This window comes from Colletotrichum lupini, chromosome 5, assembly GCF_023278565.1.
Source record: "Colletotrichum lupini chromosome 5, complete sequence".
Classification (NCBI taxonomy): domain Eukaryota; kingdom Fungi; phylum Ascomycota; class Sordariomycetes; order Glomerellales; family Glomerellaceae; genus Colletotrichum; species Colletotrichum lupini.
The window spans coordinates 5,587,860-5,615,674 of record NC_064678.1 but is presented as its reverse complement, the minus strand read 5'-3'; the positions used below and the strand labels follow the sequence as shown (position 1 = coordinate 5,615,674).

The 27,815-nt window shown below is 47.3% G+C and overlaps 7 protein-coding genes across 7 annotated transcripts, besides 2 other annotated features; 4 read left to right on the top strand and 3 right to left on the bottom strand.

The window, feature by feature from the left end:
• Nucleotides 1-807: 807 nt before the first annotated feature.
• On the bottom strand, nt 808-6,921 carry CLUP02_11081 (ubiquitin carboxyl-terminal hydrolase; the record flags this gene model as incomplete). The annotated part of the gene is made up of 9 exons (XM_049290049.1): nt 808-1,839; nt 1,892-2,161; nt 2,211-3,843; nt 3,946-4,030; nt 4,087-4,196; nt 4,333-4,401; nt 4,469-4,528; nt 4,756-6,828; nt 6,896-6,921. 9 exons carry the CDS (start codon nt 6,919-6,921, stop codon nt 808-810), a joined length of 5,358 nt encoding a protein of 1,785 aa, XP_049147194.1.
• A 396-nt stretch (nt 6,922-7,317) lies between these two features.
• On the top strand, nt 7,318-7,593 carry CLUP02_11080 (uncharacterized protein; the record flags this gene model as incomplete). The annotated part of the gene is made up of 1 exon (XM_049290048.1): nt 7,318-7,593. The coding sequence occupies one exon, from the start codon at nt 7,318-7,320 to the stop codon at nt 7,591-7,593; it is 276 nt and encodes a 91-aa protein (XP_049147193.1).
• Nucleotides 7,594-17,635: 10,042 nt separating this feature from the next.
• On the bottom strand, nt 17,636-20,498 carry CLUP02_11079 (uncharacterized protein; the record flags this gene model as incomplete). Its single annotated transcript, XM_049290047.1, has 18 exons — nt 17,636-17,773; nt 17,852-17,958; nt 18,091-18,152; nt 18,185-18,335; nt 18,425-18,454; nt 18,522-18,692; nt 18,728-18,879; nt 18,971-19,164; nt 19,221-19,277; nt 19,346-19,368; nt 19,421-19,560; nt 19,714-19,775; nt 19,827-19,877; nt 19,961-20,003; nt 20,063-20,118; nt 20,196-20,241; nt 20,363-20,416; nt 20,482-20,498. 18 exons carry the CDS (start codon nt 20,496-20,498, stop codon nt 17,636-17,638), a joined length of 1,554 nt encoding a protein of 517 aa, XP_049147192.1.
• Nucleotides 20,499-20,574: 76 nt separating this feature from the next.
• Nucleotides 20,575-20,610: a sequence feature (Short protein (CLUP02_11078, UQC85579.1) was converted to a misc_feature.).
• A 119-nt stretch (nt 20,611-20,729) lies between these two features.
• Nucleotides 20,730-20,759: a sequence feature (Short protein (CLUP02_11078, UQC85579.1) was converted to a misc_feature.).
• A 287-nt stretch (nt 20,760-21,046) lies between these two features.
• CLUP02_11077 (uncharacterized protein) lies at nt 21,047-21,270 on the top strand (the record flags this gene model as incomplete). The annotated part of the gene is made up of 2 exons (XM_049290046.1): nt 21,047-21,111; nt 21,162-21,270. 2 exons carry the CDS (start codon nt 21,047-21,049, stop codon nt 21,268-21,270), a joined length of 174 nt encoding a protein of 57 aa, XP_049147191.1.
• A 97-nt stretch (nt 21,271-21,367) lies between these two features.
• CLUP02_11076 (zinc knuckle) lies at nt 21,368-24,159 on the top strand (the record flags this gene model as incomplete). Its single annotated transcript, XM_049290045.1, has 14 exons — nt 21,368-21,460; nt 21,516-21,546; nt 21,658-21,848; nt 22,062-22,486; nt 22,548-23,010; nt 23,060-23,114; nt 23,192-23,211; nt 23,270-23,304; nt 23,359-23,372; nt 23,431-23,445; nt 23,500-23,636; nt 23,693-23,843; nt 23,902-24,004; nt 24,036-24,159. The coding sequence occupies 14 exons, from the start codon at nt 21,368-21,370 to the stop codon at nt 24,157-24,159; spliced, it is 1,857 nt and encodes a 618-aa protein (XP_049147190.1).
• Nucleotides 24,160-24,822: 663 nt separating this feature from the next.
• On the top strand, nt 24,823-25,416 carry CLUP02_11075 (uncharacterized protein; the record flags this gene model as incomplete). The annotated part of the gene is made up of 3 exons (XM_049290044.1): nt 24,823-25,016; nt 25,100-25,338; nt 25,373-25,416. The coding sequence occupies 3 exons, from the start codon at nt 24,823-24,825 to the stop codon at nt 25,414-25,416; spliced, it is 477 nt and encodes a 158-aa protein (XP_049147189.1).
• A 563-nt stretch (nt 25,417-25,979) lies between these two features.
• CLUP02_11074 (acyl-CoA dehydrogenase) lies at nt 25,980-27,794 on the bottom strand (the record flags this gene model as incomplete). Its single annotated transcript, XM_049290043.1, has 4 exons — nt 25,980-26,316; nt 26,380-26,488; nt 26,554-26,830; nt 26,976-27,794. The coding sequence occupies 4 exons, from the start codon at nt 27,792-27,794 to the stop codon at nt 25,980-25,982; spliced, it is 1,542 nt and encodes a 513-aa protein (XP_049147188.1).
• Between the last annotated feature and the right edge of the window lie 21 nt (nt 27,795-27,815).

Genomic DNA, 27,815 nt, shown 5'->3' with positions numbered 1-27,815 from the left:
CGGACTGCCGATGCTGTGTGAGAGGAGACGAATGACTTGTGAGTGGTTTGTGTGCAGACTGCTTATTTCATCATCCCACCTCCCAAGGTAAGGCAAGAGTCGAAAAGCCTCTCTCCCCACTTTCCTCTTCTGGAAGACGTACAGGCTTCAGCTGCGGCGGCTTACACCAAAGAAAGATGGAAACAACACACCTTTCTTCGTCTCTCACACACACATGTCACCAACGAGCGATCAAGACACCACCAAGATCGTCATCAATGGTTTTTTATTGTTACAGAGACCTCCCGGTCCGTGTTTCCTTATCTCATTGATCCCTTTCCACAGCTTTCCCATACTCCGGGACGAAACCACGCCCCAAAGACAAAAAAAACCGCCCCCCCTCCACCCTTGGCCGCCCCGCCGCGCCCCCAAAGTTCCAACCCAACCTCCATCTCACACCTAGCTTGGATCACTAACTGTTGTAAAAAAAGACATCTACAAAATTTTGCAGATGACTAGTAAACTTTTGCTTTTTTCCCTTGTCTCTCTCCCCCTTCAATCCCACCAGAGATGCTGAAATACCGCTTCGAGTGTGTAGTCAAATTAGATTTGAGACAACCATAGCACCCCCAGCTGCATCCTCTCTATCCCTCTCACTTCCCTCTTCGACTTTTTCTGCTTTGTAGACTTCAAACTCTTGCTTGATATGGCTCAGTCTGCGCCTTTTGAAGCAGGTTCACCACCACCTTACGTGCTCATCCCCACGCGCGCCTATCGACGCGACGATTACTGTTGAATGTTGGGATCCCAGACTACCCTTTCGTCGGCTCAGACTCGCTGGTAGAATAGCAGGTAGGCAACCTTGTTGTCTTTGATGTTGTCCTTGGCCGGCTTTCCCTTGGACGCGGTGCCATTGCCGTTGGCCACGGCGCTCCACTTCTTCTCGCCGCCCTTATCACCGCCCTTGGCAGAGGTAGTGACCTCCTTCCAATCATCGCCCTCGTCGTCGTCTGCCATGGCGCCGAACCGGTTGGTCGACGCGTCGCGCGACGCGGGACCTGATCGGCCCGTGTCCTTGGCATCCTCCTCCGCACCAGCCTCGGCCACGTCCTCACTGCGGACACGTCGGATGATCGTATCATCCAGGCGGATCCACTCATTTTCGTCTTGCCGTCGCACATCCACTGTGTAGTGACCGCCGTTGGCTTGCTTGCCGTGGTGGTAGACGACACCGATGAGCCTGTACTTGGGCATGCCGGCACCCTCGGAGACAAGAGCGTTGCGTCGTCGCTTCGAGAGAACTTCCGCGGGGAGCTGCAAGTCGAGAGGGTAACCGACCTTCTTGCCGATCTTGGTCGTTCCTTCAGTGTCGAACTTGAAGCGCTTCAGGTGAAGGATGAGAATCGGGGGCAAAGTCTCAATCAGAGTCTGCTTCGTCATGGGGGCAGCATCGCCCTGTAGCCTCTCGGGCACCGTTAGACCCTTTATCGCGTCGACAACGTTATGAATGTACGGGGCGCCAATGTCCAACTGCAGGGACTGGAAAGGCTCCGTAGTCACCGAGTCCTTCACACCAGGACGGCGAAGCTCTGATCGATACTGTCCACTAAACAAACGAGTGATGGGCGTCGTCGAGCTGGCTCCGGACGAGCGCGTCTCAACTGCTCTCTGTCTCGATCCAACTTCAAACCACCCGTCCGCGCCGTCGTTCGACTCAACGACGCTGGCGGCGGAGGATGTAGGCCGGGTTTCAGCGGCCCCATTGGAAGAGCCACTCGTTGACATTACTTGGGCGCATTCTTCGTCGATGGCATTGAGAATCAAACCCAGGAACTCCTGAGCATCTTGCTGGTGTCCACGCTGTAGAAAAAGGTTAGCGACAAGTAAGGGAATGGGCCACGGAGCGACATACTCTCATGCTAGCAAACGCCGGGAGAGGCTGGATGGCCTTGTACACAAACTCGGGAATGAACGAATCACCATATTGCTCCAGCTGCTCGCTCTTGAGCTTCCGGCGCAATTTCTCGACCGTTTCAGTCGAGTCGATGACCCGGAATTCCCTCATAAACATAATCATGGCATCTATGACGGGCGTGTCGCTCTTGAACTTGTGCACAGCCTTCTTGCTGACCTGATCCAAGAAGTTGTAGAATGGCGCACAGAAAAGAAGGACTTGCAAAACCTAGACTGTCGTTAGTGGGTTTCTCCGCTTGTGGATTCAAGATACTGACTGAATTCATGTAGCACATATTGCCGGTGTTGATCAGGCCTCTCGGCTCGATGAACTGAACCCTGGCAGCATTGCTAACACGGAAGTCTTGGATGGCAGATGCCAGAGAGTTTGTGTTTCCTGCAGAAAAGGTGGGTGCGCTGCCGTTGACAGCACCATCGCCATTTGTGGTGGCACCGTTGGCTGCGGCCGGAGCAACAGGGCCATTAGCAGCGGGCTGCGCCTTGGGAGCAGCAGCGGCGGCGGCTGCGGAGAACAGTCCACTCCATGACTTCGGGGCCGCCTTGGCGGGAGCTGCCGGAGGAGCCTCGAGCTTCTCTTGCTCCGCGCCAGCAACTTCCGTGCCCTCTGTTGCTTCAGCAGGCTTCGCCTCCTGAGATGCAACTTGCTTGGGCTCTTCTGCGAGCTGGCTGACGCTTGCTGCCTTAGCCTCCTTGGGGCTGCTCTTCGGAAGAGCTGGGATGACTGGGACAACAGGAACGGCAGGGCGGGACGCCGAGGCGTTCGAGTTGCTTGTCGTGGGTCTGGCCTCAGACCCCGGTACATTCACCTTCGGGCTGCCCATGTTTGAGACGCTAGTCGCTGACCTGTCACTCTCCTTAGGAGTTTCAGACGCCAGGGAGTCTGCTCTCAGGGTGGCGCTCTCGGAGTCGGTGTCCTTGGAGTTCCAGGGCGCCACCTTCTTCGCATCGGCCTTCACTTGGAGGCTGTCCTCCGTGCCGCTTTTGGTGGCCGACTCGAGAGCGCCCTCGTGCTGCTCCACAGGCAGTGTCAGATTCTGAGCATTCGCGCTCATCAATCTTCTGCTTCGCCTTGACTTGGGAGCCCTTCTAGGGAACGGTGCTTGGTCGGGAGGTGTCCAAGGGAGCTTTCTTTGTTTAGCTACGAAGCCAACATGAATAGGATCTGCTGGACTTACTGGTGCGCGAAATTCCTTTACATCTTTGGGAAGCTCTAGGCTCTCGGGAGCAGGGGCAGAGGCAGGGGTTGGGGGCGCCGCGGCCGGGTGGAATGGCTCAGCGAAGGGCGTGACGACTGATGAAGACACGACCGAGGACACTACAGAAGGTGTGACGACTGAAGGCTCGGGCGTAGGTTCAACGTGCGGAGGCGGAGGAGGCGGCGGCGTCTGAACAGGGTTGACAGCAGGGACGGGAGGTGGGTGATACGGCGTTGAGAGAGCAGGCGACGGTTGCGAATACGGCTGAGGAACGCTCACGCCGGCCATGGGGACATATTGAGGTTGAGGCATGGCCTGTGGTGACCGCACGTAGGGCTGCTGTTGCTGATAGTGCATGTAGCCAGAGGGCATGCCTCCGTTCTGGTACTGATGCGGCAGCTGATGGTAATACGGCGTCGGCTGAGCGTAGGGGTTCATGTAGTTTGGATACATGGGCTGCTGCTGATACTGTTGATATTGCTGGTATTGCGCATACGTCGGCTGTTGCTGCATCCTCCGTCTGTTACCCCCTCCGGGACCACCACCCATATCGACACCTCCTCCTGGCCCTCCGCCCCCCGGCATGGCTTGCCCAGCCGGCAGATGACGATTGTTCATCCTGCCGGCTTGGGAGTCGTGTATTTGCAGTGATCGTCCACGGCTGGAACTATCACTGCCTTGAATCTGCGGCTTCCTTCAACACGGTTGTCGGCGCGTTCGCAATGGAGCGTCGACAGATTAGTCTGAGATCGGTTCGAGTATCGAATATTAGGTTGTTTGATCGTGTGGGATGCACGAGAAGGTAATATTTCCAATCGCCTTGAGTCGTGCGTCGCTCTCGTAGGGGTTGCGGGGAATCGTTGGGAAGAAAATGGGCCCGACTAAAGTATTCCGAACGAGCAAAGGGGGGAGAAATAAAATGAACAAGTTGCTCGACACAGGTGATTAATCGCGCAGACACGAAGGGGCGAGCTGCGATGAAGGCAGCAACGGTGAAGGGTCGAGGATTGGGACGGGGCGACGGCTGTGAAGTTAGCTGTGCGGTTGCTTCCAATGGAGATGACAAAAAATTAAGCCGCGCGCGGGAGAGGTAGAACCGTAAACCTGGAGCTAGCGGGCAGCGGGCTCCGGGCTTTGTTGGCGCAATGCGATTGCCTGAGCCGAAGCCTCGCGCACAGATCACTATTCGATCATCGCAGGCTGGTATTGGGTCTCTTCTTCCGCAATTTGCCCGAAATCGACCCCACTATAGCTGGCTGGGCCGGTGAACACACCTCAGACGCTCAGAGGTGAGCTCGGTGAGGGTGGATAGGATTCACTCTTCCGTGTCCCGGCGGGACTCTAGCATATACGCGTTGCGGGTGATCCATAGCTCAAGTCTGCACAGCTCCCTTTCAGCTTCTCATTGCTTCTTATTGGCATTAGAGCCTTCAATATCCCAGTCGCTCATCCCTCTGAAATGAACAATGCATGCTAGCTTAGCCTCGACGCTATTGTAAGTTTTGTTACGACGACTCAGTATACGCCCGGAACATGTACACCTGCTGGTTTAAACAAAATGCTCCTGTGCGCCTCGCTGAGAACCCATCATCGACAGCTGATTCACTCGTCCTTGAAGATCCAGCGTCCCCCTCCTCTCATTGCTTCCCGATATCGTTCTTGAATCATTTGCTTCTCCCTCTTCTCGCCTTCTGCCCTCTCAGCCTCGTCTTCCTGCGTAGTAGGGAAATCCGCGTTCCAGAAGCCCGGAGGAGATGCCCTTCGAGCGTAACGATGACGATGTTTGCCCAACTCATTCGCGAGTTGCCATGTTTTAGCCTCTATCCACAAGTCTTCCCTCTCTGCCTTGGACATCCCCAGAATGATAGTGATTCTGTCACCGAGATAATCCTCAAACAATTTGGTGTCTGATGCCGGGGTACGATGGACATTGTTCTTTTGAGCCAAAGCCATGCCGCGAAATTGAGGGCCACAGCAGTTCATGTCTGTACAACCAGGCAAACAGGCTCTGTCTTCCCTGTTCCTGACCACCTCCGAGAATGCGTAGTCGGAACCGCCGTTGAACTTTGGATTGACCTTGAAGTCTTCAAGCCGTAGGGAAGTGGCAGGCTTTGACCTTAATGACCCCTTCTGGGGCAGCGGCTGTGCCTCGACCGTCGCACGATTTCTGGGCTGCCCGCGGGCTGTGGTGGGCTCCGTGTTCTCCTCGTGCTCCCTCCGGCCGATTGGAGCTTCCTTCGACCTGTCCCGGCGTTCTTTATTGAATGGCAATTCCCGACGCTCGGGAAACTGCGGTCCATCCTCCTCCGCTCGACCTGTATCCCGAAGACGAGGTATTGACCGTACTATGGCAGGGGCTTGTTCTGGAGATGGTGCGTTCAATAGCGTACTCAAGCGACCGGGAGGTTGCGGGGTGCGGAAAAGCCCCGCCGGCTCTTCGCGGCCCGTTGTATCATAAACAAAGCCGTCCTCAGCCAAGCTCCTTATGCCTTGAGCGAGCCCTTTCCTTGTTGGCTTCTCCACGGTGTTCAACTCATACGGGCGTACCGGACGAGCGTTAGGGTTGATCGGTGTCAGAACCGCTGTTGAATTGGGTATCCTGGTAGTCGGAGTGTTGGTGTTGTCGCGCCTGACAAAGACGGGAGCGGCTGTCTGAGCTCGCTCCATGTCAATTTGACCGGGCGCGGCCAGGGCATCAGCCCATAACCTATTCTTCCGTGGCGTGCTTAGTCTCTGACCGACCTCATCCAGGTCCATGCTCTCTTGTTGAAGCTGACTAGTAATAGGGCCAGTAGTAAGATTCGAGCTCTCAATCTTCACCCTACGTCGTCCTTGTTGTTCTGAGGAGGAATCGGCGTGCTTTCTCTTGCCTACAAGGCGCTCAGAGACGATGATAGGCCCGTCTGAGGAAGGCTCTGGTTTGATGCGAATGTCTGAATCCGTTTTGGCGGTCTGTCTCAATGGTGGAAGAGTAACAGCATCGGCGTCCTTACTACCCTCTGTCGTCTCCCCCTCCGTGATATCTGCGGCAGACAGATCCTGCGTCTCGACATCTGATTGCACGGGAGCTCTCTCGGCAGAATATTGTCGCAAAGCCCGCGAATTGCTGAGTGTCGTCAAGATCCCGGTATCAGGATCGATTGTCAACCTCGAAGCCAAGTGAGCGCGCGGCCTGCTTTGCTCTTGAAGGCCTTCTGCTGTGTACGCAGCCGCATCGGCGTCACCATCACGTTGCTCCAAGACTTTGATCTTCGTCTCCAATTCTGTCGCATAGTCTTCCCATTTCTTGATCTCCTCCTTCCTCTCGTCCCTTCTCTTATTGAATTCTGCTTTCAGTATCCTGAAATTCTGGTCCAGGGCAGTGTATTTCCGTCGCAGCTTGTGGCTTTCCCGCAGCACGTTCTCTAGGTCGCCTCCATTCTCAGGACCATCTGCAGAGGCGGGGTCTGTGTTGGTGGCTTGGTCGTTGGTGACATAACTCGGCCGAGGGCTTCCTCGAGATGACTCGACAGAGCGATTTTGGTGATGGATTTGGAGGAGTTTCGTCCTCAGCTTCCGGTTTTCCTCTTCCAAGCGATCAACCTCGTCGGACCGAGACTTCAATATTTCGAGCTCGTCTGTGAGGAATGCGCGGGATCGATCGTTCCCCTTAAGCCTCTGCTCGACCTCTGTTGAGAAGCTAGTATCACATTGTCATTACGTCAGGGCATCTGCGTGTACATACCGCTATCAAGTTGCTTGCTAACTGTTTCACACAATGCTTCGAAGGCATCTTGAATAGCCGCCCGGCCTTCCGGCGACCAGTTTTCCATGATTTACAACGGCAGCTACCAGGACACTTTGAAGCCTGCTTGGGGTTGTGTGGACGTCAGTTAGGCTGAAGCTGGGTTTCACGTGGGTGCGCGGGACGCCAAACTACCTTAAGACGCGCCTTCCCTGAAGCGCGTCGTGCCAAGACATTTCCAGATCGATCTACCCACCACAAGATGATCCGTGCATCTGTGGCTGAATTGCCCACCAGCCACTTCTCAACTTACAGAGCTCCTGCTTCAGCCACCTAACAGGAACATGCTCTCCTCTAATATCAACTTATGCAGACTTCCTCGACGAGGATTTCTGGATCTCACATTCGAACTTTACGTTATCATACAATCTTTTCAAATTGAAAATGCCATATTTGCTACTCCTCATTGATTCGCAGTTCCCGGTACCACTGCAACTTCGGGGTGACCCAAGCACAAAGGCCGGCGGTCTGATTCCTTGCACAAACCTTGCGATGGAGACTGACTGCATCGGAGCCACTTCCGCAGTGAGAATACCTTGGGCGGGGCGCAGGAGGAAAATGCAGAGCAACATGCCTTCGAGGCTTCGATCAATTGGTACGGCTGGAATGGCTCGTGATACGGGTACTGGTGGGCCTGCACGGCTACTCCGATATATCTAGGGCGATGATATTCTGCCAGCACCTGCCGATATCCCGCCCCCAAGTGTGGCTGCGACCGCCCCTGCCTCCGAGCCCGGAGGCCAGCTGCCCATACCCACCCACTTACCTACCCACTTACCTACCTACCCACTTACCTACCTACCCACCTACAACCACCACTTCGTCGACCTCGCCGTCGCTGCCGCTGCCGCTGCCGCTGCCGCCAATTAAAGCTATTCCTAACGTCAATATGCCGCAAGAAGAGAATAATTGCGAAGTTAACGATCCCTTCGTCTACTAGCATGCTGTCGATTACGACGATTACGGTTACGTAGAGTACGACTACCCACTTTACGGCTAGCGCTTCTCTAGCCTGCCTAAGGCTAGAGTAGTACTTAACGAGGCTGCCTACGAGGCTAGCTTTGCGGTCTAAATCGTTTAACACAAACCCTCCGCTAGGGCGCTAACTACTATTACCTATTACTATACTTATAGCCCGCGTTACGATCAAAAGTAGTAACGCCTCGCAGAGTTAACCTACCTAAATAAGCGTCGCAAATCCTCGACCTCGTTTATAAACTATCGAGCGAGTTAATTAGGCAGTTAGTCAATTAGATAGCTAGGCAATTAGCCCAATTCGACAGAATCGTCGATTTGGGCTAACTCGTTAACTTGGGCTAATTCGTCGATTACCGTACTTTTTGCTAAAATAATTTAATTAACTATAAGTTAATTGACGGCCTCTGATTAGCTCAATCCGTTCGAATGCTGACTACGCAGAGCCCAGCTTACGTGTGTGCCCGAGACCGGCGGTCGTGTGGCGGCCGCAGCCACACTTGGTGGCAGAATAGCGGCAGCTGGTGGCAGAATATCATCGCCCTATATCTACTCATGAACGTTTCAAAGCTAATAAGATTGAAGACACGCTCTGGTCAGTGGGCCCCCGAAATTCCCCACGGGCTACGGTCATCCGGCCCGGCAGCTCTTCAACGGTCACCGACCCTAGCGAATGATCGTCGTAGGAGACTGCGACATGGGTTGATTCGTCGACCACAGAGCTGTCTTGTCTCTGACTCTGCAAGAGCTCGGTTGAGGCTCGAATTGGCAATGCCGGGCTTCACATATATCTCGCCCCTCGACCATGCATACCCGCGGGAACACCGGATCACTGATAAATCTGATGACCACAAAGCGCCACGTTTGCAATACCTGACTATAGGGAAACCGACTTATCACAGATGAGGCTAAAAGTAGGGCGAGGATATTCTGCCAGCAGCTCCTGCTATCCCGCCCCCAAGTGTGGCTGCGGCAGGCCCTACCTCCGAGCCCGGAGGCCAGCTGCCCATACCCACCTACTTACCTACCTACCTACCTACCTACCCACCTACCTACTTACCTATAACTACTACTTCGTCGACCTCGCCGTCGCTACTGCTACCGCTATTACTAATTAAAGCTATTCCTAACGTTAATATGCTATAAGAAGAGAATAATTACGAAGTTAACGATCCTTTTATTTATTAATATATAGCTAATTATAATAATTACGATTATATAGAGTACGACTACTTACTTTATAACTAGCGATTCCCTGCCCTATTTAATACTAGAGTAGTACTTAACGAGGCTATTTATAAGACTAGCTTTATAATCTAAATTATTTAATATAAGCCCTTTACTAGGGCACTAACTACCGTTACTTATTACTATAGTTATAGCCCGCGTTATAATTAAAAATAGTAATACCTCGTAAAGTTAACTTACTTAAATAAACGTTATAAATCCTCGACCTCGTTTATAAACTACCGCTAGTAAATTGCTACTAGCTTTTTAAATAGTAATTAGCTCTTTCGTCCCGTCGTTAGCGATTTTTATAACTACTATAACTACTTATTTAGTAATACTAACACTTTTGCGCATTATTGCTACGCGCTACTACGTAATAAAAAAGACTAAATCATTAACTAATAAAATAAGGGTATTTAACTTATTTAAATCCTTTTAAGCCTATGGTCGGAAAGTAGTAATTATAGCGGTATTATTACTTACGATATATTTAATATATTAGCTACTTATTGCTATAACGAATTAGGTAGTAGGACCCTTATTAAGTAGTTATTTAATTAATTATGCGATTTAATAAAGTACTAGTACTATTTTTAACGCAACGACGCGGGCTATATTACGAGCTTATTTATTATGCTTACTACTACGATTTCCTTACTTTAATAATACCTAGATATTCTATTAATAGATTTTATATATAAAATTAACCGATTTAATATATTGTTATTTAATATTTATAGAGTAACTAACGATAGTTATGCTTCTTAAGTTACGAGCTACTTTTTATTTAGCGAGAAAGAAGCTAATTACCGTTAGGCTATTAACTAGCTATTAGTATTACTCCGGGCTTACGAAATTCCCTTTTTATAAGTTATATATACGGATTGCGAGATTATTTTACTTAATACCCTCGATAATAATACCTAATTTAAAGTAGTATTATACGTACTTTACTACTAATACGTTAACTTTAATATACTAGCCCGGACCTAGCGTTACTTCGGCCCGGCCACGAGGGACGAGACTAGCGTAGTTATACGTAACCCTTATTTTTAATAATTCCTTATAGATTAGGGTAATCTCCTCCGTAGCTAATTAATAGCTATATATTATAACTAATTATTTAAATTTTAGACTACTAAGTACCCTATAGTAGTAGTCGATTACGCTATTAATACTTAGCTTAAGCCGTAGTACGAGAAACTTATATTTATTTAAGTTAACCGAATTAGGTACTTTAGTTATTTAATTACGTTAATTATCGAATCCTTATATACGAGTATTAAAGTACGAGTCTGCTACTATACGGGCGATTTTAAAGCCGTATTTAATAAATTAGTTATTTTTTAAGTAAGTTAAGTAGCTATAATTAGCGCTTACTAGACCCGTCGCTAGGCTAAGGTATTAAGTATTATTACGGGGTTATTTTAAAAGAAGGTACGTTTATATATATACTACAATACCCTTAAATAACTCTTATAAGAACTTAGTACGCTAAGTAAATAGCTAAATTTAAGTTTATTAAAAAAGCCGTTAAAAGAGTATATATACTACTTAATTTAAACTACTTATAAGTTACTTTACTACTACGTTTTTTAATAATATATTAAGGACGGTACCTTAATATTATTAAAAAAGATCTACTTATATTAGTTTTAGTAACGCTTAGAGCTTATTATTAATAATAGTACTTCTATCCCCCTACTCGATCCCTTATAAATCCGAGGTAAGGGTCGCTTATAGGGCTCTATAACGGGTATTATAATAGTTATAATAAGTAAGTTAAAAAAGCTAACTATTAATCGAAGTACCTCTTTTAAACAAGAGCCCTCTACATTTAAATATAAAGAAGTTACTAAATGCGTAAAAGTAGTACTTATATTAGTATTACTACTATTAACAATACCTCTAGCGCTAAGTAGGGCTATTTCTACTTAACGAGGCCTCGAGATTATATATAATTTTAATACGTATAAGCCTAGTATAAAGATATAGCAGAGGTACTAGCGGGCTACTACTAACGAGGTAATTAACGTAGTTAATAATAATATAATTAATTTTATAAGGGCTCTTCGGTTATTAACGCTTATAAAGTTACGATCCTAATTAATTAGTAATCTTATATAGTTAGACGTATTATAGGATTTAGCTAACGAGGATTATGCTTATAATATTAATTTTATAATAAAAGGCGAGATAGATAGACTTATTAATAAGTACGAGGCTAAAATAGAGTACGAGGCTAAAATAGAAGAAGTTATTAAATTACGGGCTATGGGCTATACGGAGTAATTAATAGTTAATTAAGTAGTTAATTAAGTAGTTAATTAGGCTACTTCGTTAATTACGTCGAATTAGGTTAATTCGTTAATTACCGTACTTTTTATTAAAATAATTTAATTAATGTTACGAAGGTAACTTTGTTTACCTTATTATTCGCCTTATTATCAATATTACGTAAGCAAACTATATACCATATTAATCTACGATTTCTGTAGATTATTATAGGTATTGATTATGTAAGCAATACTGCTTATATAAGCTTACGTGAGCAGTGGAAAGTACTGGAAGATAACTGAATAATCTGGAATTTACTCGAGGCGGAATTACGTACTACGATTACGCATTCACTTACGTATATGCTTATTAATTATATCATAATTAATAAGCAATGGAATATTCTAGTAGGAGGTTTTTATGCCTATATGTAGGCGTGTATTTGCCTACCTAGACCTTTCGTTAAGCAAGCAACTTCTCATATAGTAATTCAACTATATTACTCTCTTTATTACAAAAACCTCTTTTATATACGCTTATTTCCCCTATATTCATATATTCTTGCTTCTATATGAATATTCACTTTTCATATTCTATATAAGAATATCCCGCATTACCTCGTTAAAGCTATACGTGCTAGAGGTTATGAGCCCAGTTATTATATAACTGAGGTTTTATTTACTTAAGTGAATATTATTCACTTATCCGAGCTCTTCTATTTTTATTTACCTATATCATACCTATTATCATTTAGGTATATGCCTTTATCCGGTATATGCATATTCATATATTGAGATATCTTACTCCGCCCAAAATCACTTTTTCGAATTCGAAAATTCGAAATCGACCTTTATATTTAATAAAGGATTTATATATATAAAAAGGCAGACGAAGTGTAAGTCCTTTTTATACTATATACTTACTTTTATTAAATATCTATTTATAAGAAAAAGAAGTCAAAATAGACTTTTTCTTATATATATTTTTAGACTTAAAATAAGTCTATTTTCAAGCTTAAAAACAAGCTTGAATTCTAAGCTTAAAGTAAGCTTATTTATACTAGGAACAATACTAGTATATATTTATATTATATATATTCTAAAATATATATAATGGCGGATATTATCAAGGCAATTACAGGCTGCCTTATGCCTGAAAATCAACGCCTAAAAGGTAGTCAAAATTGGACTACTTGGCTTTCTACTCTTCATATTTATCTTCGACTTTTGAAATTAAATACCTATTTCGAAGTTGAAAACGAATATGAAAATATTACTGAAGAGCAAAAAACCCAATCCTTATTATTAATAAGGCAAAATATTCAACCTGAGCCTCTTTCACTTATTTTTGATCAAATTGATCCAAAAGAGGCTCTTAATACCCTTAAAGCATCCTATGAGGGTACAGGACCAGTTCTACGTCAACAATTATACCTCGAATTCCACGCTATTAGATTGGAGCATTTTAATAGCTTAAATGAGTTTATTAGCTCATTTAAAAGCTATATTTCCAAATTAAAAAGCGTAGGAGCTATTATTGAGGATATAGACCAAAAAACGGTCTTTATATCAGCCCTAACTAATATCTTTCCGATTTGGGCTGATCGTCAAAGGTCTAATTTAAGACTTAAAGAGCCCCCTACTTTAGAGGCTCTTATTACGGATATATTAGACGAAAATAGGAGAGAAATCGATACTCCTATGTCTAGTAATACTATTAAGAGTAATAAATACTCTCGAAATAAGTATAATAAGTCTAAGACTTATTATAAGCAAAATACCAACCCAAATACCAACCCAAATAAGCCCTCAAATTACCCAAATAAGCCCTCAAATAAGCCCTCATATCAACCCAAACCAAACCAACCCCGAAACCAGCCCCGAAACCAACCAAACCAGCCCAATCTTTTTACGAAAAACCAACGCCCACATGGAGATTTGAACCCTCAGCCCTTACAATCAAGGAATTATATGGTTAGTGGTTCCGACCACTATACCATAGACCCACTTGATGAAAATTATCAACCTTTTCTCCCTCATATATTACCCAACTCGACTCCAAATGATAATTTGGGCCTTTCGGGAGAAAATACCAATAATTCGGCTAATATGGGCACAAATACAACTGAAAGGTGGTTGTATGATACGGGTTCAACAGTCCATATTACTAATAGTATGGATTTATTCGAAAATTTCGATAATAGGGACAATTTACCCCCTATTCGAACCGGAGCTGGCCCAGTTTACCCACAGGGTATTGGGGACTTAATTTTACCTATCTATTTACGGGGTAAAATTATACCTATAAGGTTAAAAAATACCTTATATATTCCAGAATTCCCACTTAATATCTTTTCAGGTATATTACACTACAAAAATGGTGGATATATTGAAAAGAATTATTTAGTGGATTCTGAGGGCAATGTATTTGCTTATTTGGATTTCAAAAGGCATGGATTTTTCCTTAATATTGCTTGGAAAAATCGAAGGCCTACTACAGGGTACCAACAAAACGATTTGGACCCTAAAAATCAGTATTTGGATCTAAAAAATATTTTAGAATCCATTCAAAATTCTCTTCATAATATTACTATTAATAATAGTAATATAGAGAAAAATACTGATTATTTATCTGAAAATTCAGATAATCAGGCCTATTCAATCACCCAGGAATGGCACGAAAAATTAGGTCATCCTTCTTACCCTTATTTATTAAAAACTGCGAAAATAACTAAGGGAATTCCTTTAGACAAATTAAAGGAAAAAGACCTAAATTGCCCGAGCTGTACTACAGCTAAGTTAACTAGGCAACAGCCTAAAATTAACTATAATCGGGCATTATTTCCACTAGAAAGGGTCTGTATTGATACAGTTAAAATTACCCCTACTACTATTAGTGGAAATAATTACGCTATTCCGTTTACGGATGATTTTACTGGTTTTCGAGATGTTGAATTCTCAAAAACCAAAGAGAATATAATTAATATTCTCAAAAACAAACTGGAATTTTATTTTAACCAGTTTAATTCCTACCCTAAGTATATACGCTTAGATAATGGTACGGAATTCAATATAGGGGAATTATTACCCTATATTAACGAAAAAGGCATTATTTTAGAGCCTTCCACGCCCTATACGCCCGAGCAAAATGGTATAGCCGAAAGGACTAATAGGGCCCTTATCGAAAAGGCTAGAACTATTTTATTAGCAGAGAAATTACCCCTATATTTATGGGACGTAATTTTGAAAGAATTAACTAAATTAGTTAATTTTACCGCTAATATACGCCTTGAAAAGACCCCTATCGAGGCTTTTCTCGATTATTTCTTCCCAAAAAGAAATAATAAGCCGGATTTATCTAATCTAAGAAAAATCGGCTCTAGGGTACTTATTTATTACCCTACTCAAAAGCGAGTCACTTCGAATAAAATGTATACCTATACTCAAAATGGTATATATTTAGGAAAAGAAGGTAATAATATATATGTTATATATTGCCCTTCTAATCCTTTTCGATCTCGATTATTACGGACTTCGCATATTCGATTTATTCAAAATAATAGAATAGAGGGGGTAGAAAGCGTAAATCCTCCTTTATATTCTAAAATTTTTGATAAAATCGAAGATATTCAGGAAATACCTTCTAAAATAGAGGTATTAATTCCCAAATTATCTGAGGAAGAAAAATCTAAATATAAAGATTTTACTCAGAGTATTACCCTACCTCCAGAGCCTAATACACTAAAACAGGCTCTAAATAGCTCAGAAAAATCAGAATGGTTAAAAGCTATATATTCTGAGCTAGAGGTTATTATTAAAAAGGGTACTTTATTAGCTATAGACCCAAATAAGGTCTATAAAGCTAATAAAAATCCACTATCTACTAGATGGGTCTTTAAACGAAAAATCAATATTAATACTGGTAATATTGATAAATATAAGGCCCGATTAGTAGTTAGAGGCTTCGAACAACAGTATGGAGTCGATTATTTCCAAACTTTTGCTTCTGGAAGTAATCCTACTACCTATAGGGTACTTATAGCCCTATCTGCCCCTTTAAACTGGCATATACACCAAATTGACGTTATTGGTGCCTTTTTAAATGGGGATTTATTAGAAGAGGTATATATAGACCCTTCTAATATACCTTTAACTGAATTTTTTGAAAAATACCCTAATTTAAATACTATAAATTGGGATAAATCAAAAAATCAGTTATTACAGCTTTTAAAAGCCTTATATGGGCTCAAACAAAGCCCTAGACAATGGCAACTAAAGCTGAAGTCTATTTTTAATAAAATAGGCTTTTTACCTCTAAAATCCGATGAGGCTACCTATTTCAACCAGGATTTCAAAAATCCTGCTTTTATTGTTACCCACGTCGATGATTTCCTTATATTTAATAAAAATATTAAATATATAGAGGAAATTAAGGGTAAAATATCGAAATATATCGATATTAAAGACCTAGGCGAAGCCTCGAATTTCCTAGGCGTCAAAATTACTAGAAATCGGTCTAATAAGACTATTTCTCTCTCTCAAAGTCATTATATTAAGGAAATTCTTAATAATAATGATTTTTCCAAAGCTAAAATCACTAATATACCTATAAATCCGGGTATATTAAATAGTGATTTAGGGAACGAAAAAGATGACTATTTACCTTCAAAAGAGCTATTAAAGACCTACCAGCACCTAGTAGGATCTTTAATGTACGCTATGGTTGTGACTAGGGCTGATTTAGCTTTTTCAGTCTCTTTCGTCTCCCAATACCTCCATAAGCCCACTATTTACCTACTTAAGGTAGTAAAAGGTATTTATAGATACCTTAGTGGCACTATTCACTATAATATTACCTATAATGGTAATATTGGGCCTGTAGAATTAGTAGGCTATACTGATTCTAACTGGGCCGGGTGTAAAAGTACTAGAAAATCAACTTCTGGGTACTTATTTACACTAAATGGAGGTCCGATTAGCTGGAAGTCTAAAAAACAGTCTACTATAGCACTTTCTACTACAGAGGCTGAATTTAATGGACTTCAGGAAGCTATTCGGGAAGCTATTTGGCTTCAGAATTTATTATCGGAAATAGGTTATCAAGTTAAACCTATTACTATTAAAACCGATAATAATGGGGCATTATCTCTTGCTTATAATCCTGAATATCACCAAAGGACTAAGCATACTGCCCTATATTATTATTATACTCGACAGGAAGTAGAAAAAGGGAATATTAAAGTAGAATATCTCCCTTCTACTATAATGCCTGCCGATGGGTTAACAAAACCCTTACCTCGGGTTAAACATAAGGAATTCGTTAAGCTAATAGGCTTAAACGATCCTAATAACCCTATTTAACCTATATTATACCCCTAATATAGGTATTTATTTTCCTTATATTTTTATGAATACTTTAAGGAAAATACTCTAGGGTACCAAAAGATTGTTCTAGGGTACCAAAAAACTATTCTAGGGTACTAGAAATCTACTCTAGGGTACTTGGTTAGCTATTTCAACATAGCTAATAAGGCAAAAGAGGGAGTGTTACGAAGGTAACTTTGTTTACCTTATTATTCGCCTTATTATCAATATTACGTAAGCAAACTATATACCATATTAATCTACGATTTCTGTAGATTATTATAGGTATTGATTATGTAAGCAATACTGCTTATATAAGCTTACGTGAGCAGTGGAAAGTACTGGAAGATAACTGAATAATCTGGAATTTACTCGAGGCGGAATTACGTACTACGATTACGCATTCACTTACGTATATGCTTATTAATTATATCATAATTAATAAGCAATGGAATATTCTAGTAGGAGGTTTTTATGCCTATATGTAGGCGTGTATTTGCCTACCTAGACCTTTCGTTAAGCAAGCAACTTCTCATATAGTAATTCAACTATATTACTCTCTTTATTACAAAAACCTCTTTTATATACGCTTATTTCCCCTATATTCATATATTCTTGCTTCTATATGAATATTCACTTTTCATATTCTATATAAGAATATCCCGCATTACCTCGTTAAAGCTATACGTGCTAGAATTAACTATAAGTTAATTAACGGCCTCTGATTGGTCTAATTTATTCGAATGCTGACTACGTAGAGCCTAGCTTACGTGTGTGCCCGAGACCGGCGGTCGTGTGGCGGCCGTAGCCACACTTGGTGGCAGAATAGCGGGAGCTGCTGGCAGGATATCCTCGCCCTAAAAGTACCGCCATTTGCTGTTGGAAGCATATGCGGAAGCTTGGAGATATCTGGCGCTCAAGCTGACTATCGCATTGTGCTTACCTAGGATGGACGAGAATTGCTCTCGGCACCATATGCGGAACTCAGAGCCAAGCTTTGAGAAGCATGTTGCACGTGGTCAGCGACTCTTCCTGCATGGCCTGGTGAAGGTGCTCGGTGTTCCGTTGCTGACAGAAGCGGCAAATACTTTCCAGTAGCCCACAAGATCTTTCACATCCGATGCCTGTTTGGCTACAGCAATCAGCGGGACTCGCAACGCTTGTCGATGCCACGTCTCCGCTCAAGAGATATGTGGCAGACAATCTAGCGGACAAATGCCGGTATCCATGAGCAGGCCCCATTGCTGGTCTCCGCGCCGCCCCCTATGACTTACGGGCTCTCCTGCATATCACTGCGGTGGTTTGTGGTTACATGCCGTTCTAGCGTCTTGGGTCGCAGGTGCGGCCTCGAAGAGGCCAGTGGTCCGGTAGAGACTCCACACAAGTCGCATTCGAAAATGCTTCACATTTGCAGAGATGCAATGGCGCCGTCATGTTTTCCCGGCGTCCGCCCATGAAGCTGTTTCGGGAAGGTCGCGACCATCGCCGCTTCATTTCTCGGGTGACAAGCCTGCGGACTATGCGCCTGGAGCCCACGAGGTCCGCGAGGAAGCCCGTCTGCTGCGTTGCAGCGGTTGGACACAAACCGCAGTTAACGATACCTAGCTTGCAGCTGCAGCAGACATGCATTTAGTTGCACAGTGCACCCAATTCGTTGCGCGTTCGTTGCGTAATGGCTGGCTAAGCGAGAGAACATTCGATGGAATATCGTTGCCAACCAACAATTGCGGCGACAACGGGCACAAGCGAAGACCATCGAATTGAACGACGTGCGGAAGACCAGCAGGCCACAGCAGGCCAGGGCAAGTTTCTTGGCAGTTGTGCAAGCGTCGCGGATAAGGGAAGGGTTGCCGGCGAAGCAAAGTACGAAGCGAAGTGGCCGTCGGTTGAAATGGGTGACCGGGTTCATCCGGTCTACATGATTTCACAGGCCCGGGCGAAAAGCTTACCACCAACCTGAAAGGGAAGACTGGCCGAGATTGAACGCGGCAGATCTGACCGGACCGGAGGTGCATCTCGATGGAACGAACCAATCCTCTGCTCTGGTTCGCCTGGATGAGCATGGCTAAATGCGTTTCCGAAACTCGAAAGTGAAATGAAACTCGTGGGATTTGTGCGTTTATTCCTCCAGTGAGATATCACGAAAAGGAGTTTGGGGTGAGGAGGATGTTGAAAAGGAGGTTGAAAAGCACGGAGCCGATGATCTAGGCTTTTTTGTCATTTTGGTCTTCTCTCTTTCGTGAATGGGGTTTGCCTTTGGATGAGGGGGACGCTGTCGATCTGGAGGGGCCGTCCAAGCCTCGGTTCGGTTTAAACCTACTTTGATGGCATCTCCGACAGGGCTGTTTATCAGCTTGCGTACCTGTGCCCTTGGGTAGCAGGTGGGCTGAACGTCCAAGGCAGATGACTCTTGAGTTGAATGAAAGTGTGACGACTAGACACCATGACACGGGAAGCTTTCTGAGAGCCATCCTCGAGTGTCGGTGTTCCGCCAATGATCTGCAGCAGGTTCACGAGCTTCTCGAAGCTAAAGCCGGAGCTGGAGCTAGAAAGCACAAACCACTGACACCAGCAGTGCGAAGGGACCACACTGAGGCATGTGTCATCCCACGGACGCACAAACATCTACAGCAACCACTTACCAGTGGTCAGGCCGGGATCGCGGGGTACGAAACTGAGGCATATGTAGCCGAGACTTCCTAACACAGGGTTACCGTAGAAACTCACGCCGTTCGAGCTTGCGTTAGCCCGTGCCAACCCTGCTAGTGTTCCGTATCTAGCCCTTTCGGGAAGTCAATTTTCGTGATTATTCAGCAGCGCTATACCTAATATAGGAGGCGGTAAAGGGTCATTTTTTTTATTTTCCACTCCTTCCCAATTACCTTGCCTCGACGGCAAGCTCTCATTAGTCCGATTACCTGAGATGTTGGCTTACGCCAAAATTACGTGGCGGCCGCATTTGCCCAAATTGGGCAGTATTATGGTTCTGCCAAACCGCTAGCAGGGTTGGCACGGGCTAACGCAAGTTCGAACGGCGTGAGTTTCTACGGTAACAATACGCGGATTATGGGCATGCAAAGAGCGCTCGTACGGTGCAACCTCAGGTTGATTATTCAGACATTACATGGACAGCCAAAGCCCGCTGCCCAGGACGCCCGACGGCTGCTAGAGACAAAACTCACCAGCGACCATCTCTCATTCAAGCGCAAGGAAGGCTGACCTTGCCTGATTGTCGACACAGTGTGAGCCATTATATCCGCGATTCCGCAGTGTACGAGATTCACCCCTCTTTCATTCTCATCCGTCCAGGCTGCATAAGAGGGGCAGCAAGTGTGGCAGTCTGGCAGAGGATTGTGAGACGAGAGACTTATCAGAGCCCACTCATCGGGTGAGGTGGGAGCGTAATGAGTGAGAGACCACTGAGATGAGCAGCATGAGCATGAGAGGAGCGTGTGATGAGGGGCTGCTCAGGACAGGACAGGGAGAGATGCAAGGGACGGGAGCACAGTGGCACGAAATCAAGGATTTCCGACCCCTCGTATGGATGGAAGGGGTTTAGCGAGGTTTGGGACATCGCATTTCACAGTGCCTTGGGGCCTTGGGTAACTTTGGGGCCAGGCCTGGCCTGCCACTTTGGCCTGCCAGTGCTGCCATTTGACCTGCCTCTCGGCGATTTTTAGAATCTTACACAGGGGTACCCCACCTGCCTGCCTTCGACATGCTGAATTTTCTGATTGGTATTTTTGTTTTCCCCATGGCAGAAAAAAAAAGTGTCGAAAAAAATGGAGGGGCAAAAATGAAATACGGACTGCGCGAGGACAGCGACCGGATGGTGGGGAGGAGGGGGTCTCATGAGCAACTCTACTACGTAGACTCTAGCAGTCCACTTCGTTCGATCGACTCGAGTGAAAGAAAAGGCACCTTACTCTTACCGTGACCAACCCGGTCTAGAGCATCGACGATGTGAAATTGAATTTGTAGAGTCACCTGCCTTTGAGTTCGCCGTCCCTGGAGTTTGCGAAGGGAAGGGCTCGAACGAAGCGCTTCCATTGCCCCCGACGGCTTATTCTTCGTTCCCCTTCCCCCCACCATCAGAAATGTTAAAGTTTGGTGTCCCGTCCTGTCCGGCCTTATTGGAAGGTTCTTTAGGCTATCAGAAACCCGAGCTTTAAGTATTTCCATCTCAACTGTTTGAACCTTCATCGTCATGGAAGGGTGGCACCCAGGTCTCTGGGGAATTCTGACTACCTACGTAATGCGGTGTGAATATGGCCATTACCGTAGTAGCCCTCAATGGCAAGCCCAGTCCGGGTCGGGTCCCGACGCTGCAATTGTGAGGCAAACTAGCTGCCGCCCCTTTTGGCTGGCCTGATTCTGCCCAAGGAGTTCCAACTGTGTGATTGTGCCCTGCCGGTACCTATCTGAAGCTGACGGGCAGCACAATCTCATCTTCGGCTATGGGAAAAAGGCGCCGGCGCATTTCGGGCATTGATGGCCAGGTTATGAGAGCTGCGGGCTGTAGCTAGGCACAGGCATATGAGGCAAGGCAGGCCGGCCACGATCAGAGATACGTATGAGGGGAACGGGAGATGAACAGGCACCTTATTGGAGTGCTCGACAAACGTAGGCAAGTACCTATGTCACAACCATATCGAACTGGCCATTGTCTAGATGTACCTGTTGTAAGACTGAGGAGTAAGCCTGTCAGATCTATAACGACTTTATGACAACATCAAGGGCGTTCACCAGCTGAATAGTATTACGGCAAGTGAGTATACTGAGAGAATCGAAGTGAGAGGTGAGGTGAGGTGAGCCAACCGTGTCAATCTCCGTCACACACTCATACTACTCCGTACACACGCTCATCTTTCATGGACAGTCCCGTCACCAAGTTGCAATCAAACACAAATGCCGCCTGCCCGGTCCAAGCCAGAAAAGCCCAAGGAAAGGTCAGAAGGGGGCATCCAGAGTCTAGAGACGGGCTCTTCCCCTTATGAGAAGGGACTTGCCTATCTGATTGGTGCTCCGGCGCCTGCCCATCTACCAGATTTTCTTGGGCTCCACAAGGCGGTCTGACAATCCAAATTCGCTGCCTTTTCTTTTTTAACCTTGGCCACTCCCTGGCCGCAACGACCGCTTCCCTCCCCTTCTCTCCCACAACACAAAACCACCACCACCCATCGCAAACCTTGCAAAACCACTACGGAAAAAACACCCCTCCTCTTTTTTCTTTCGAGCAGAGATTTTTGATCACGGCTCGATTATCCGCCCTTCATACGTGAGTATAGCCCTTTTCCTGACCGTCGTCCGCGGGGAGAGGAGAGAGAGCCCCTCCATTCACCAATATGGGATATTGTTCAACTCGACTGGGATCCCGTCATCGACATGAACAAAAAACCCTCCAGAGCTTGCCAGCTGCCAACCACAAATTCACCTCTTGCATCTGACGAAGGCGGCGCACACACGCGCACCTCCATCTCCAACTTCCCCACATCGCGCACCGCACACACACAACAGACAAGCGCACACACACACACAAGCACACACATGCCACTTGCCCCTCCCCACGTCAACCACATTGCGACAAGGCCGTCTTTCGCCTCCCAGCTCTTTTCCCCTTCTCACACGAAAAGCTTGAATCAATTCCTCCTCTCGACAATCTCAAATCATCTCATCGACTTTGCCGTTATTCTAACGCCTTTCTTCCAGTTCTAAACACCACCGTTACTACTCCTTACCAACCCACCATCAATCGCAATGGATTTCCAGGGATCTGCCGGCGCCCCCCAGGCTCGCACCTGCTTCACCTGTGAGTAGCCTTCCCAGCTTCGGCGCTTCCCCCGTCTCACCACTTTTTCCAACCTACGCGCTGCTTTTCATGCTTTTCAATTTTTCCACTTTCGTTTCTGTGGGTGGCTTTGTGGCTTTCGGTATCGACTGGCACCTTCATCCGAGATTTGGTTGCCATTGGTTCACCGAGTCTCACCGCTTCCACACTGAACTTTTTCCACCAGCTATTGGTGGTTGTTTCATTTGTGCAGCTTACCTTTGGGCCCCTCCTCCCGAGTTTATATTATCATGTGTCCACTGGATCTTGCGGTTGCTGGCATATGCGGGCGTAGAGAGCTCTATCAAGCAACTACATGACTTTCAAGTTGGTGTTTGGTGGGGTCTTCTCAGTACGAAGCTGGAATTATCACTTGGGAAGAGGCTTGGCAAAGCATTCGCGTTGGTGTGAATGCTTCGCTAGGTTCGTATCTCTGGACCCAGATCTGTCAAAGAAGCCACGTGTATGCCCTTACTGCGTCGTCTTACTGACTCTGAGCCGGTGTGCCAGTGACACCTTGATCATGCCTTTCCCTCCAAACGTCGTTACAATTCATGAGCGTAAGAGTCTGACCAGAGATATTTAGGCGGTGCTGCTGGTCACCAGGTACGACTTGCTGAAGGATGTTACGACGCCTAGCCCTCGACTTACTGACTCTTTCTAGGCCCGCGAGTGCCCTAACCGTGGCGCCGCCAAGTGGTACGTTGATATGATCTTGTTAGCCTGATATGCTCCATACTGACTTGGACATAGCTACAACTGCGGCAGTGAGTTTTGATGTATCTGTGTGTTACCGACGAGATGACTGATTGACGTTCGCTTTAGACGAGGGTCACATGAGTAAGTCCTTTTCGAGATCTTCATGAGGTTGATTGTTGACTTACATCCTTCAAGGCCGTGACTGCCCCGAGGGCCCCAAGGACACCAAGTCCTGCTACCGCTGCGGCCAGGCTGGCCACATCAGCCGTGACTGCCCCCAGGGCGGCAACGTCGGTGGTGGTGGTGGTCCCTCCAGCTCCGAGTGCTACAAGGTTCGCTTCGCCTTATCTTGAACGCGCCGAATGCCAGTACTAACACGATATAACAGTGCGGTGAGGTTGGTCACATTGCCCGCAACTGCCCCAAGGCCGGCGGTGGCTACGGTGGCGGCTACGGTGGTGGTTACTCCGGCGGTGGTGGCTACGGCGGTGCCAGCCAGAAGACCTGCTACTCTTGCGGTGGCTACGGCCACATGTCTCGTGAGTACCCGAGATGGTTTCCAGATGGCCAACTTGACCGTGCTAACATACCATGAAGGCGACTGCACCAACGGCTCCAAGTGCTACAACTGCGGCGAGAACGGCCACTTCTCCCGCGATTGCCCTAAGGAGTCTTCCGGCGGCGAGAAGATCTGCTACAAGTGCCAGCAGCCCGGACACGTCCAGTCCCAGTGCCCCAACAACTAAGTCTGCGATGACTATCGGCGATGAGTGGTCTGCCTTCATGGCAGATTCGGTTTCGAGACGGTTCGACGGCTTCGAGGCCACCGTGGCTCACTTTTGCGATATCAACTAGGCATTGCGGATGCTTTGTACATTTCCTTTTTTCACCCTCGTCTTTTTTCGTCTTTTCTTCCTTGCTCTCATGTTCTCACGGCAAACAACTCTGGGACTCGGCCCGCGGAAAAGTTTTACACGGACAACGGCATATGAATCACGGCTTTTTCTTAACGCACCAAGATACACCTTTCGCATTGGGTCCGCTACAACCTCGGCAAAATGCGGGGTTTGGTTCGGATCGTTTGGATGACGATGGCACAGCAACGCAATAGGGAGACACAAACTTTTGCGCTTACCTCTTCTCCGGTTTTCTTATGGAAAAGAAACTGGGAGGAGGGGAGTAAGCAGGCAGAGTGGGAGGGCCTCTTTTTTGTGGGCCGGAATAGCTTTCGACCTCTGATAGACTTGGTCTTCGTTGCATATGAGCGGTCTGGGAAAAGAAAGGACTCTCAATAGTAACGACGACCTGGGCAGTGTGGGCCGTTCTAAGCGGTCATGGCTGTCGTTCAGGGCAGGGAATGGAAAGTTTGCGTCGTAACCTCTTTTTTTGCTCTCCAGTGTCCGTTACAGTGTCTGTGATGTGTGTGTGTCGTCTTGCTGGACTGTGGGCTTACCCGGCGTACTCATGTAAAGGGGGGGTACGGTCTCTCTAGAAGCATTTCTGCCGTGAGCGTTGACGATGAACGTTGACGACCACGGCCCAAACTCCGTCCCAAACAGAAAAGACAAAATGTTTTTGAAACTTGGAGGTAAGCGCGTCGTCCCAACACTGGAAAGTCTCCCCGTTGTCAGACTCGCCCGGTGCAAACTTTCGTCGCGCGTTTGGATTCGCATCCGTGCTGAGGTGTTATGGGTACTGATTTTCCAAGTTTTGTGCTCCGTGCTGTTTTGCGTGGTCTACTGCCCTCGGGGGTCGTTGACCGTCACACTGTGAATGTATACAAAAGAGTTCCGAGGGCCCTTGAGATGTTGGAATTTATTGCGTTTAGATACCATCAGTGTGTTGTCATCTCTCTAGGCGTCCAACGTGGTGTATTTGAACCCCCCCTTGAGAGGGAATCGAGTATCTCGGGCTTGGATATACAATACTTGTCTTGGTCAACTGCCCCCCTCGCGCCCATTTTCCCTCTTACCCCCTCGGAAAAGGTGCAAAGCAAGCCCCCCCCTTCGAAACGAAACCCTATTGTCGGTCTACGTCTGACTACCTTGCCTCTGACTTTGCCTTTCAGCAGAGCACACGGGTTGTCTCGTCTCGTTCCCGGTGTATATCTGAACTCTGTTCACGCTGTTCAAACTCACGAGAGAGGAAGGGGGGGGGGGGGGGGGGGGGGGGGGGGAGGGGGGAGGGGGGTGGGGGGGGGGGGGGGGTGGGGGGGGGGAGTGGGGGGGGGGGGGGAGGGGGGGGGGGGGGGGGGGCGGTGGGGTAGGGGGGGGGGGGGGGGAGTGGGGGGGGGGGGGGGGGGGGGGGTGGGGGGGGGGGGGGGGGGGTGGGGGTGGGTGGGGGGGGGGGGGGGGGGGGGGGGGGGGGGGGGGGGGGGGGGGAGGCCCGTTGACTATAAGGATTGAGGGGGTTATAGGTGGGCGATCATCCAATGTTGACTTGTTTCTTTCTTCCGAGTTTTCGTCCAAGAAAAGGGTTTGTGTGAGGTATTCCAGAATGAATCCTTTTACAGTACATATATATAGAGCTGACAAATGAGCCCCCGTTCTTCATCCCGTGTCCGTCACGAGGACGGCGTCCCAGTGTAGTGTAGTATAGTGTAGCCTATTCTCACAGCAACAATTAACCCGGAACATAATACCGATACCGTTTGTCCATGCCACAAAAGACCTCCCTTATAACCTCGACTTGGGCATAAACTTCATAGCCTGCCTAACTCCCAAGTCGCCCAACACCTCCTCTGCGCCACCGAGGATAGCATCAAACTTGTACGTGCGGTTGAACATCTCAATCACGCGGCCCATGCCCGTCCGTGTGAGGCCGCGGCCGCCCCAGATCTGGACCGACTCGTCGGCGATCTCGTGCGCGGCGCGGGTGGCGCTCATCTTGAGGAGGCCGATGGGCCCGCCGAGGTGCTTTGCCTGTTCCTTGTAGGGCATCGAGTTCATCTGGTAGGTGATTGTTTCGAGCCAGGATTGGTGGGATTCTACGAGGGCAATCATCTTTGCGAGTCTGTTTTGGGGGAGACGTGTAAGTGGACGGTCAGGGTTGCAGAGAGGGAATTTGGATACTTACTTGAGACGGATGACGGGTTGGTCAATGAGACGCTTTCCGAACACGAGACGCTGGTTTGCCCACAGGAGACACTCTTCGACGACGGCTCTGCATTGGCGGATTGTGGCGCCTAGTTGTTAAACGGTCAGCGCTATCCGGATCTAAAAGGCGGAACGACGGGGGATGAAGACTTACAAGCCATGGTCCACCGCTCGTGGTTGAAGTTGCTCAGGATGACGTGGATGCCCTTGTTCTCCTGGCCCAGCAAGTTCTCTACCGGGACCTTGACATTGTCAAAGGTTACAAAGCCCGTTCCTGCGGCTGGGGAGTAGGATGTCTTAATAGGCCTGGTCTCAACCCCTTCGCCTCTCTCTATAAGGAGGACACTGAGGCCCTTGTCTGTCTTCACACCAACAACAAAAAGCGAACAGTACGTAGCGTTCGTTATCCATTTTTTGGTTCCATTGACGATCTATTCCATGGTTTAATTAGTTAATGCTCAACTTGTGTTGTGGCGTTGTTGTTGTGGTTGTGGTTGAGGGAGTTGTGATGGTTGCGCGGAGTGGTGGATGTGGTTGTGGCCCAAAAGGATGGGAACAGAAAGTTGGTAGACTCACATAGTGTTTTCCGTCAGGTGTCTTTTCCGCAGTGGTTCTAATGCCTGCAACATCACTCCCAGCAAACGCTTCGGTAATGGCCAAGCAAATCTTGTCTTTGCCGCTGAAAACCGAATCCGCAACGCGCTTGCGCAGCGACTCGGAGTTTGCAAAGTTGAGAACGACAGGCAGGCCAATCGTCATACCCGCAAGCATACCGTCCTGAAAACCGCGGCAGTTGGTCCGGGCCATCTCTTGGCTGAGAATCATGTCGTGGAAGTAATCAAACTCCTCGCCATTAACGGCGCCGCCCAAGAGATCCACGCCATGTAGGTGCTTGCCAGGCCCGAGACGCATGTGTAGCACTCCCGCCTTGGACATCTTATCAATGAGCTCCTGGGGAATGACTTCGCCCTTTTCCTCGCATTCAAGTGCCACAGGGGTGATGTGCTCGTCGGTGAACTTGCGAATGGCCTTTTGCAGGGAGCGATGCGAGTCGTTGAAGTAGGGGGACTTGAACTGCGGCGTAAGCCAAGTGGGCTCGGCGTACGGCACGGGAGACAGCTCGCCGGGGCCGGTGACGATAACCTGGGGCTTCTCGCCCTCGACAGTGCCGATGACGAGGGTCTTGTCGTACTTTGTGAGGACATCCTGACGGTGAAGGTTGTAGAACTGGGTTGTGGCGTCTTGGCCTGCGACCTGACGAAGGACGGCTTCGCCACCGGGATGACCCATGGCGAAGTCGGTCAGATCATAGACCTTAGAGTCAATGATGCACCAGAGGGAGTCCTCCGTGTTGTTCTTTGCGACCTCGTCGCGAGAGAACGTCTTTGCGGCCATGGTGGGCGGTTTGGAGTTCGT